The sequence below is a fragment of the Mesoplodon densirostris genome, chromosome 1, assembly GCF_025265405.1.
Source record: "Mesoplodon densirostris isolate mMesDen1 chromosome 1, mMesDen1 primary haplotype, whole genome shotgun sequence".
Taxonomy (NCBI): Eukaryota; Metazoa; Chordata; class Mammalia; order Artiodactyla; family Ziphiidae; genus Mesoplodon; species Mesoplodon densirostris.
This window is the reverse complement of record NC_082661.1, coordinates 134,736,858-134,749,923: the sequence shown is the minus strand read 5'-3', so window position 1 is coordinate 134,749,923 and position 13,066 is coordinate 134,736,858. Positions and strand designations below refer to the sequence as shown.

At 33.0% G+C, this 13,066-nt stretch overlaps 1 protein-coding gene across 5 annotated transcripts in view; it reads right to left on the bottom strand.

Moving 5' to 3' along the window:
• Positions 1-13,066, bottom strand: part of EPHA5 (EPH receptor A5) — a 323,812-nt gene that overhangs the window by 256,656 nt on the left and 54,090 nt on the right. For all 5 annotated transcript variants that reach the window (XR_009533516.1, XM_060109012.1, XM_060109001.1 and 2 more), the window contains exon 3: positions 6,712-7,372. Coding sequence is in view for 4 of the 5 variants with exons in the window: in XM_060109012.1 (XP_059964995.1) it covers positions 6,712-7,372 (661 nt within the window). In the remaining variant the exon portion in view is untranslated. The remainder of the gene's footprint in view (positions 1-6,711; positions 7,373-13,066) is intronic.

Below are 13,066 nucleotides of genomic sequence, written 5' to 3'. Positions count from 1 at the left end.
ATCTCTCTCTCTCTCTCTCTATTTATTTATTTTTTTTTTTTACTGTGCACATATCCAGAAGATTCACTGGACCAATGAAACATTAAGTTCTTAAAAAAGAAAAGACTTTTATTCCTTCAACTGGTATAATAATTTACAAGCTGCCATCCACCACACCAATACTACTCATAAATAAACTGAGTTGTTTCATATTTGATATGTATGTATTTGACCCTAGATATTATTAGGAATTCTCTATCCTTAAGACAGTATAATATGTATATGAATAACCTCTTTTAGCAGGTAATTTCAGGGAGTAACAACTCTTTTATTTCTCAGATTTTAATATGCAAAAACTTTTTAATATAATTTTAGAGAGAAAAGAGATATATACAAAATTGATTAATATACTATGATAGATCTCTGCACTGAAAGCTTCCATCTGCTTGTTAAGCTGTTTCCCATAGTCTTCATGTGGCTTTTTTTTCACATCTGTGTTAAACATCACCTTTTCAGAGAAACATTTTCTTACTACCCTTTTTTTGCACACTCACACTGCCAGTAACAATGCTTATAAACCGTAACTGTAGATGTGAGTGCATACGTATGTTTGTGAGCTATCTGTCTGCATTACTAGGATACATGAATTGTATAGATAGACTACAGTGCCTAGTACAATAACTTAAAGGATGAGTGATCAATAATTTAAAGAATGAGTGATGATATCTAAGGAGAGAGCAAATCTCCTTTATAAAGTAGGTTCCTACATATTTACATAGTTTTGATCACCCAATAAATAAAAATGTAGGATTATCCTTTGATAAATGATTCTACTCAAGAATATACTCTCTAATTTAAACAAATTAGAGAATTTTCTAAGCTGAAGCTACCCTGTATTTTCCAATGAACAGATACATATTCCTGTACATAATTTTATTTTTAATAAAATATCTAAGACATAGCTAATGTTTATTGAATAAGTACTGTTTTCTAGGCATTATTCTAAATAATTTTCCAAATAATTTTCTGAATAATTTTCTAAATATTCTAAATAATTTTCATATAATATCTCCTAGAATTGCTATGAGGTAGTTAGAGACGAGGAAAACAAGGAATAAAGAGATTCAACAACTTGGCCAGGGATACAGAGCTGATAAATGGCAGAGGTAGGATTTGAATCCAGGCATTCTGGCTCAGAATCTGCATGCTTAAAACACTAGAGTACATTGCGTCTCATCAGCAGCATATTTCCTGATATCCTATATCACTTTATCCAAGTTAAAGTAGTCACATTTCAAAATGAATATGCATTTTAAGAAATGTACACTTCTTTCGTTCTGCAGAAAAATGTTCACTTTTGCAAAGGTAACCAGTCTATAAACATATTTAGCTTTAGCAGCACATCTGCTCACGTAGGCAGATGGAGTATATTTCAATCAGTGGTTCTCAATTAAGAGAGATTTTTGCCGCCAGGGGACACTGGCAATATATGGAGACATTTTTGACTATGAAAACCAGGAGTGGAGTATTAGAGGCCAAGGAAGCTGCTAAATATGCTACGGTGAACAGGACCACCCCTCCCCCCAAACAACTAGTTATCTGGCCCAAAATATCAATAGTATCAGTGTTGAAAAACGCTGATTTACAAAAAAAAAAAAAAAAGAAAAAGAAAAAAAATGCAGAGTATGCTCTAACATTTTAATGGAACGAATCTAAAATTATTCAAGGGAGGAGTTAAAAAGAAAAGAAAAATCTATTTTATTACTCTCATGTGTAATACCTGCAAATAGATGAAATGACTTAACTACTTGATTGTCTTAGTGGCAGTTCACAGCAGTAGGTCACACACACACACACACATATACTCACACACCATTGACACTCTACTTTCATAATTGCCATCTTTTGTTAAAATTTTTAGATTAAAATTATTTTCCTTCTGCTGCATAAAATAGCATACGAAACAGGGCCAAAAGTTCAACCCCTTTGAAGTTTTTTGGTAATGTGCCTAATTAAAAATAACTAGGCTCTCCAATGCATAATTATATGAACACCTAATACCCTAAATTTCCAGCCAATTTTGTTTCAAACATAAATATGCACCAGAAGTTTGAATGATCGACATACTACTCCCTGCAGTATCTGTACTGTTTCTGAATCAAGGCTCTTTCTTGAGCTCAGTATTTTCACTACATTTCCTTGCTGTGCAATCATCTCCCAGTTGGACAATTAATGTGCTTTTTCTCCACAGCCTTTGGCATGTGACACCCTCCCTTACCCTGTATTTGAACATGCACCATATACCTTCTTCACTCTGACTGGTTTTGGCAGTGACCCACAATCTAAATCTCTTTCCTCCATTTGATATAAGTGAAACAATAATTATCTAGGGGTAATTTCAAATTACACTAGCAACTGATGAAGATTAGTGGTCTTGCCTTGCATCTGAGTAAGTCAGCAACATAATCACAAGAGAACTCAGCAGGCAACATTTGATTCATGTGAACTCAATTACTTCTGTCAAACACATTCACTTCAATAAAAAGCAGAAACTTCCAAAATGGGTTTCTGCTAACAATTTTGTGCTCAAAAAAATTTCATTTGACTCTTAAGGGAAAAAATAGTGTGAATTTCATCAGAAATAATAATAAATAACAAATATGGAAACATACTTGAATAAATGGATTTAATACATTATCAGTTCCTGAAAATAAAGAACATTTCAAGGAAATAAATTTGTATACTTAAGGCAGCTTATTATAGAAAATTCAGGCATATAAGTAAGCTTTAGAAAAATGAATTCACTCTATATTTTAAGGTAATACAATAGAAACCAGAGTACTTGCTTATCTTTTTAAAATCAGATTATTATGGAAAAAGTAGTCAAGTTCTCCTATAGGAAGTTAAATATGAATTGCTAAATGGACAGGGACTCCTGAATCACTTCTTGGTTGTCTTCTGGATTGAAGCTGCCATATGTTAATAATCTGCCTAGTATTCTGATTCCTTAAGGTTTAGTTGCTAAAAGCCTCTCGGTCAAGTCTATCATGCCCTGCACACATATCAGGTCACATGAACACGATCCAACAGCAACTACCTGGTCACTTCCTAGTACAGATTCAGTAAATCTTAACATATGACAATCATTACAACAGGTTTACTCAAACTTCACCATCTTATTACAGCCTTAATTAAATCCCAACATATTTTGATTATAAAAGAAAATGAGTTATTAAATGTAAATATGTAATAAGGCTATATTATAAACACTTTTCAACATGTGATGTTTCGAGGTTTACAAAAATCACTAAGATGACCTCTATAATAGTTAATGTATCATATGCCAATCATGTATGATTTAATACCTGAAACTTGAAAATTTGGCCTGAGAATCTTAGAACTAAGTAAAGATTAATTTAAAAGACATATTTGTCCATTTTTATGACTAAGGATGTTTTCTAAAGATAAGTACAAAGGTAAGATAAACATAATTATTTATTTAAAATAAATAATTTTAAAACGTATTCTTTTATGACTTTGCTCATCCTATTTCCTCTTTTAAATTCATTTTCCTTACCTCTTGCCTTTTGATTTCTTTCTCACTTCTTAAGATTACATACACCACTGCTGTAATCAAGGAGTATGTAGTATAATGGGGGTGGGGAGTGAATTATTAATCAAATAATAAGTTAACAAATATGTGCAAAATCATAACTCTAAATGGTTTTATGAAGGAAAATATGTGAGTAAATAACAGAGGGGGATGACCTAGTCTTCAAGGATCAGGGCCAGCTTCCTTGAACAAGGAGTGTTGGAACACAGATCTGAAGGATTAGTATGAGTTAATCAGGCATAAGGGAGGTAAAAGAATGTTTCAGGGGAAGGGAACAGAATCATAAAAGAACAAGTAATGAAAGCGAGCCTTTGAGAAACTAAAAGCGAGCCAGTGTGGCTAGTGCATAGTTTAAGATGTGTCTAGAGAGCTAACAGGAGCAAAGTCATGCAGGGCCTTAGGCTACTTTAAAAACTTTATTTTAAAGGAAACCATTGAAGAGTCTAAAGTAAGTGTGTTGGGACTAGGCAGGGACTGAGGAGGATGTGTGTGTGCAGCTACCAGATTTGCATTTTTGTAGAGATGATACACTCACATGGCTCAAAAACCAAAACTACATAAAAAGTCATTCATTATATTTAAAAATAAAGTTCCAACATGATATGCTTATAGATTGGAGGAAAAAGGAAACAGAAATAAGTGGATGATTCTATGAGATAATTTCATGGTAGTTTCTATAAATACATTGGGATGGATTGAAAGTGGGATGTGGGTAAGAAGGAGACGTCAAGAATGATTCCTAGATTTCTGGCCTATCAAGGATAGCTCCAAAACATCAACGTCCCTGCTTAAAGTTTTGGGGACAGTACATCAAAACCATAGAATGAGTTAGAGTTATGGAGGAATTGTATATGATACACACACTTACACACATACATACATTTACATTTGCATGTACATATAATATATAGGTTTAAATGCATATATTTATTTATGTGGGACTATCTGTGATGCCTTAATTCTCCAAAACAAACCTTCAACATTTATTCAATAAGATATGTTATTTATAGAATAAACATTTGAAATTCCTCCTAGACCAGCCACATATCATTTGTACATGGGAAAACACCAAAAGACACTATTCATATAGACTGCACTGTGTAGAACAACTTCTGGTGCTGTGTCTACAGCCTTCATGACCCACAGCCTTTGTTCCTCTTACCAGAGTAGGGTAATAAACACATTAAGACAGAATCCAGTTTATTGACGTTTCCTCCAAGGTAGCCTCTCCAGTTCGTCCCTCTTTCTCTCAGGTCTCTCTCTACTCCTCAATTAGTAAGAGTACGAGAATAGAAAGTTGCAGTAAATGCATGCACTAAAAAACATCCTGTCAGAACACTACTTCCCCAAGATGTTTTCATGATAAGCACCTGCATGATATTTTAAGCACAGCAACAATCAAAAATTATCATCTAAATGCAGAGGTCCTTTATACTCTGTCGATATGGACAAAGACAAAAGTCACTGTGCTTGAACTAAAGCTACCACATTATAATTCGTTAAAAGGATATAAACAAATAACCAAATCAAGCATGCTTCTTTATAATAATAGTAAACAAATTCTTAGAACTAATAAGATTCATATTGTAAATATTTTAGGGAAAAGAATACAGTGTATTCAGTGGATTATATTTAACTCCCACTTCTGATTCTACAATTACATATATCTTCACCTTATACCAAGAAGGCTGCTCAAAAAGAAAAGTTAAGGTAATGTTAGTTAGAACTTTCCTTTAAATCCAAACCTAAATAAAATCTGATTCACTTCCTTGACAAACTTAAAAGCATATCTGAAACATAATTTTGATTTAATAAAACTTTACATATACATATAAAGGAATAGAGAGTTGTAGATTACATGGAAAAACAATCATGCACTTTATTGTAGATGGTGTACAAATATGAGTTGATGCTGAAAAAGGAAATTTAAATATGGTGCAATGTGTTTCTAGAGAGAAATAATTAAGCAAAGTCAATATGATTTACAGGAAATTTCCTAGTTTTGTTTCCCTGGATCTACGGTCAATCTACAGTCAGGCCTGAACAAACTTGAGCAAGTTTGATCCACATTATATACTGGATTTAGAAAAAAAAAATGCAACTGAAGCTACCAGTGGGATTAGGGGACTTCTTAACATTTGGTTTTCTCCTCAGTTAATACACATTATCTCTCATTACCTATTTGGCATGTACACATCATGGTGAAAACAAGTTCAGGTTCATAAGGATGGATTTTTTCTCTTTTAAGGAAAATGTGGTTTCTTCTTCATAAGCTGTTCTTCACTTTGCATAAAGTACTATCCTGTTCCAAAAAGCTATTGATAAAGATCCAAGTTTAAAAGGGCAACTCACCACACTGCAGGCAAAATGAGGGTATTTTCAGATGAAGAAGGAGGCATGCATGATCAAGTTTCAATTTAAAAGAAAAATTAAAACAAAAAAATTTCCAAGTGCAAATTGCTTTGAAATGACCTTTCTGTATTGGTTCTATCTCCAAACAGTTATTTTCTTAGGTTTATTGTGTATTTAAAATTGACCTGAAAATTCTTAAAAGCAAGCATGTAATAGCCATTATATGTAGACAACACAGTAAACTATGTCCTGTCACCTTACACATATTTTCCAATGAAGTTCATGTGGCTGAACTTATATCTGAAGAAATTTTAAAGGCAGTTAAAAGCATGCCAAAACAAGTCTCATCGAAGGTTTACATTTGAATTTCATATAATGAGTAAAGAGTACTCTTTTCTCTTCATGGAGATAAAATAGCAATAAAGTAGCAGACACTAATCATAAAAAGAAAGTTATATACAAAGAAATAATCCCTTGATCTGAGCTGTCCAAAAATAAAACTTCTGAAAGCAAAATGAATATGGAATATTACTCTGCAAGTAAGACACTCTCTGAGAATTATGTATATCCAATAAAATATTACATTAAATCTTTCATCATTGCCAGAAGTTTTAAAATTCTGAGAAGAAAGAAATCAAACTTGAAGAGAAATAATCTCCATAAATTAGCAAAGTAAAAGGTCGTTTGCTCATAATCACTGGAAGAAATACATATACATGATCCAACTGAAGCAGACAACCCCTGCAGATCCACAGGTAAACTCTTACCTTGACAGGTGCCATTTTTCTCTTCATATCCTGCCTTGCACATGCATTTCCCGATGGGCACCAGCCACTCCCCTTCAGCACTGCAGTGCATTTTGGGTGGTTCATCTGTCACAGAATGGTTGACACAGGAGCCCGACACTTCAAGCAACTGTGAAGAATCAGCTCCAGTGATTGTGTCAGGGAAGACAGCCAAGTGTCGTACCACAGAAGGGCATTTTTTATAGTATACACGAACGGAAACGAGGGCAATGCAAGCACCCACATCTTGAAAAGCAAGATAAAATCCCTTTTTGCTTAGAGGTCCTACGTCTCTGACCTCTGTATTCAGTTTCATGACACGGTCACCAAGATCAAGTTCTGTAAAGCTTTCATCGGCAGCAATGGTATCAATTTTGATGTACTGGTTTTCCTTGATGTTTCTCCCATTCTCATCTGACTCAAAGTAATACATGTTAAAAGTTTCCTTACAGGTCCCCAGCCCTCCAGGAAGACTGTTGCAGTCCCGCAGAGTAAACTTGAGTTCTATGAAAATTCTGGAAGCACCTTCGTTGGAGATCCAACTGGTCAAAAGCCAGTTATTTTGATTCTGTTCCATAACTTTGCATACTTGGTATGTGTGGATAGGGGCATAATTTTCATCAACTTCACCAATCTCTTCCCACTATGTAATATAATAGAAGGACAAAAAAAATTAAAAGACAATTAGAAAATAACCAGCAAAAATAGTCAAAGAAAACTAATTCAGGTGTAAAATTTCTGCTTCCTCAATATACAGTATTGAGAGAAGGAGTTATAATGTGAAAATTTTAAAAAATTAGTTCCCTTTTTAAATTAAGTAAATAAAGTATTAGTCATTGTCTCCAATGTAACTCAAGCATGAAGACATGTGAATGATATTCCCCAGAAAAAATCATGTATTTCAGAGTAATAGTAAAAAAAAAAAAAATCAATATGGGTGTGACTAACAAGAAGCAGTGAAAGCCAAGTATATATATTTGGAAGAAAGTTTGAAAGAAAAAGGGTAGATAAAGTTTGAAAGAAAAAAGGAAGTACAATTTTTTAAAAAATGACAATGAGAAAAAAAGCAGTAAATGTGGAAAAGAAGGGATAAAAATGTAACATGAATCCACATTTATTTAACCCTGGCATGTGACAAATAACACAACAATGTTATAAAACTTGAAAGAAAATTCATTAGTTTAAAATTAATAATAAATGTTTATTTCATTGAACCAATCTGGTTAGGAATCTTTTACAATTGGATAACTAAGTGTTTATTCATACATTTATTCACAAATATAAACCTAGAGACAGACAGAAAATAGAGATAAAAATTATAGATTAGTAATACTGAGAGCCTTGTCATCTCAAATACTGAGATTTTTTTGTTATACATAACCTGGGAATGCATTATTCTTTCTTACCAAAGCATTATTTTATGCACAATGACCTTAGAAGTTCTGAATATACACAGGATTTAGAAAAATTAAGTATGATTTATATAGCTTCCAAAATACTATTCAGCCAAAGAAGAGATCTAAACCTATCTCTTTCCTAGTAAAATACTATGGTTTTGAGAATGTTAATGCACCATACCAGTTTCTAAACAGTGTAAAACCAGATTTTTCTTCTTCATAAAGGTTATTATAACAAGAAATATTTAAAACCTGTCTACAATCTGTGTGAATAAAACTACCTATAGTTTTGTTTCAAATCTTTAAAAATTGTCCTGAAACACACAGAGCAATGAAACCATACATACTGGCTTTCAATAAATCCAGAATGTGATTTCAGACATTAAGTATTAACTTCACAGAGCCTCATTTAGTTAGACATGAAATAAAATGGAGCATTATTTTTTGATTCTGTTGAAATGACAAAGATATGAAAATGTGGCATCACAAGGGATGCACATAAATCGTATACCTCAGATGGCCCCTCTCAGAGTTTTAGCTGCCATCAGACAGACAGAAGTAAAAGGTGTTAATGAGGGAAAACTTCTGAGCTCCTTAAAATCAGAGAGACATCAAGGTTGTATCTTACCTAACAACTTTCATATTAGGGTGTTACATGAAACCTTCATTCATTCATTTAATCTCACTTTTGTCTTCTCTCAAAATTTATCTAAATTGTACTTAACCTCTGATTTTCTAAACCAGATTTCTCTCTCATTAAACTTCTTACAGTTTCTTCCTGAAGCCATCCAGGTATCAATATGTTTATTATAAATGCTTAATGAATGTCATGATTAATATTTAATGGAAACAAGCACCTCAGCTAACCAAATGAAAACAACAAAAATGAACAACCTACTGTAAGAAGATTAATTAAATGTATTTTCTTTGCATTAGTAAATTGGAAAAGAACATCAAAAAACTCTTCTCTGAAAAAGGAAAACCAAAATGCTACATTACCTCTGTTTTAGATTCTCTTATTTTTAAATAGTCCTCCAATGCAAAATACAAACATATTTCAAATCCTTGGCCTTAAATCATTTATAGAAGACTCATTTCTGCATCACATATTCCAATAGGATCCTGCTAACAAGTCAAAGGAACTGGACAAGTAAAAGGAATTGGAATAGCAGCATCTTCCAAGATTATAAGGCAAGCAATTCACAGTCTTTGTACAAAGTCCAAGGTACCACAAATATTATTAAAAATGCAAGCCAAGCAGCACTTGACAAGACAGCTTAATAGTTACTGCTTCGGGTGATAATTTCAAAGTATGTGCATAGTCTTATTACTTCTCTGAATATTCTCAATTAAGAAGAGGAAAAACTGTAATTTTCTTTGATGTTAGGATTTATCATGGTGGGATTTTATTTATTTTTCTTTTCAAGTGTCCAAAATATAAATGAAGGCTCACATTTTCTATTTCTAATGCATGAATGGGAGGACTTTAATTTAAATAATTATGGCTATAAGCCATTCAGAGAATCAGAAAGGTAATATATACACATTTCCAATAAATATCTGCTCCTATTTAGACAAATACACTAAGAAACAAGCAAAAATATTTCATTTATTTTAGATAGACCAGCTGAAATAAAACGTTGAATTCTTCAAAGTTTTCTTCCCTTTTAGTACAAAGGAGACATCCTGCTGTCCTCAGCAAATATCTTATTTACGAAGAAGAAACAAGGAGATGAACAGAAAGTAATACTCATCAAGAACTTAAGATCACAGCAGGTATATTCCTAGATGCTTTTGCAAATGTCTTGTCAAGGAGATTACCGTAATTTAATGAAGGACACAGACAGAAAACAATATTTTCAGTTTAATTTTGTTGGAATTCCTATGATCCCATGGTTTAATAAAATATCTGCTGACTACTACAAGCGAGGTGCCTAGACATTTTGGAGGCATGGTCACTGAACATAATATGGTTGGTGTAGCTCTGTTCTTCAGGTCTGGCTATGCCTCAAGACCCACCCTCTGAGCCCAGGCTTTTTCTTTGTGCTTGTTTCCTCCTAATTCCTATTTCTTTGCCTTAATATTAAAGAATTGGTTACACACTCAGCTTGGGCTTTCTTGATTTCTCTCTCAAATGCTTGGGCTTGCTCCTTTTCCCACTGGCCACTGAGAACTCCAAGTCAGTTGCATTCTAATCCCATGCCTGGCCAGGCATCACAAGTCAGCCACATTCATCAGAGAAGTGCAAAAGAAAAAAGACTTATTCTCATATTCATATGTGTATCATGGTGTTACCCACTTATCCTACCCAAAGCCATTAAGAACTATTTTATCCCTGCCTGCCTCTCATTGCCCTATTAGGTTTCTTGCCCCAAGCTCCTATGGCCTCTTATCTTGTTAGCATTTATTTCATTTTCAATACCCTAGCCTATACATCACTTCTTTTGTTTTCACAACTTAAAACACTGATTCAGGAGACACAGCCTAAAGTAAAATCTCCCCTTACATTGTGTCCCCAAATACACATAAAGTATCATCAAGTGAACAGAGTCAATTTTGACCTTTCAAGTTATGGGGGTGCCTATTATCTAGTTCTGTTTTCATTATTATGCATCTATACAGAGATTAATTTATTAAGGCTAAAGTACAGTGGTCAGAAACTTTGTAGTAGAGGCCTGCATATAATTAGTTGACTGGTCTTGTGCTGAGGAAAGATTAACAGCCTGAAGCCCTAGAATTAGTCCCAGGTCTTACAGTATCTAGATGTATAAACCAAGACTTAACCACTGGCATACTGATTACGATAATCTCAAATGAGAACTGAAACTCTCTATCCCAGTCATCTAATATCCAGTATAAAATATCAGAAGTGGCCTTAAAAGATCTGGTCCTATTGTTCATTTTAGAAATGAGAAAACCGAAGACCAGATTTTCCCAAGCTCACAAAATACCACCCTGATACCATCTGAGCATCCTCTCTGCCTGTCTGTACCTCTGCCTTCTTATTAGCATGTTTCTGTCCTTGAAGTCTGGGTTTGCATGTGGGATTCCTTGATTCACTGCATTGATTGCTACTCCACTCTGTTGATACTAAATTCACATTTTTTTTCAGACATGATGTAACCATGAATAATAATTCTTTCTTTTTCTTTCTTTCTTTCTCTTTCTTTTCTCTTTCTCTCTTTCTTTCTTTCTTTCTCTCTCTCTCTCTTTCTTTCTTTCTCTCTCTCTTTCTCTCTCTTTCTTTCTTTCTTCTCTTTCTCTCTCTCTCTCTTTCCCTATATATAACTTAATACTCTAAACATGGATATGAAGGTAAAGACAATTTTCTTTTTTCTCTACTATACCTCAGAGTCTGACACCACAGGACACAGAGTAGGGCACTCAGTTAATATTTTATAATGAATGAATAAATATCAAACACATACATATTCCTCCTAAGTCCAGAGATATATGTTAATATGAAATCTGAAATAATTCAAACATGGTAAATAAATGACTTTATGATTTACCTTTTGCTTTTGTTTGAAGAAAAATAAATTTTGTAAATTGTCTGAACTTTATATATTCAAATAAAGGAAAGTTTATAAGTTTATATTTTTGAAAATTAGTCTTCAGTAAAAACCTCTAGAAAATTTATTTTAAGACATTTGTTTATTCCAATCATACAATTATTTTTAGTTTAGTTTTGCATATTAACTTACAGGACTCTTTTTCTTTAGCATTACGTTTTCCCAGTTATAACTTACAGCTTAGTTTAGGTATGTTAGATATTTTTAGATATTTTTTAGCATGAAATGTTTTAACATATCACTTTTTATTTTTCACTCACAAGCCTTCTTCAACATTCGATACAAATTAAAAGCCCAGGATGTAGTATATCAGTTAGTGGCACTATACCTTCTTCCCTATTTCAGTCAAACAACATTAGGACCATCTTAATGATTTTCTTCGGCAGAGCAATGTTAAAATATAGCTAGGAATCAACTGCTCCCAGCTTTACTCTGAAATGTCCAAAGCATAACTTTGTAACAAACCTTGTTTACCACATAAATGCTTCTTTGAATATAGGGATAACTGTCCATTATACTTTAATATCACAATATTTTGTATAATGCATTTTTAAATGCTCCAAAAGAAACTAATTCTAGGCTTCTCATTTTATTCAAAATATTGTTAGATATCATTTATTTTTTATTTTCTTTGTGTGTGTGTAGCGTGTTTGCTAACTTCACTGAAGATATCCTGACCTCAAATTACTAATTGACTGTTGTTCTTAAAACCGTAGTACCTCTCCATGATCTTAGAAATTGCCTGGGAAAGAGTTTAACTATGTGCTCAAATTTGGAAGTTGGGCATTTTACCCATTTTAACTAGTGAGCAAAACATTCCAATTGCTACCACATCATATGTTTATCTAAAGTCTAGAATTTCTGGAAGCTTCCTGCTCTTGCAAAAATCAAATGAAATACAATATAAAAAATCAGAAACTTCAAACACACCAAAGATCTTTTGTTTTTTCTTTCTATTAATGTCCAGTTTTTTATAGTAATTTATATTTTTAATATCAGATTTTTAGTTTCATTATTTCATTTTTTTTTCAATTTTGCTACACTGATTAAAATTAGGTAAAATATACTCAAATAAGAACCTAAATGAATTGCTTATTTTCTCATTTTTCCCAGGTGCATGATAAACTATTACAAATATTCTTCCCCATAACACTTTATAAGACTTGCTATGTTTACATAAAATCATTATGTTTTTTCTCCCTGTTGGATGTACAGTTGAGCTCATTTGTCTGTGTGTGCATGCAGAAGTTTGCCATTATCTAATACATTCAATCCAGGACAATTCCTCTGAGAGAAAATAAACCAGAAAAATCCTCAAAGAATAAGTGACTTAGGAACATGATTAATGGCAGAAAAAGTGAGGAATCC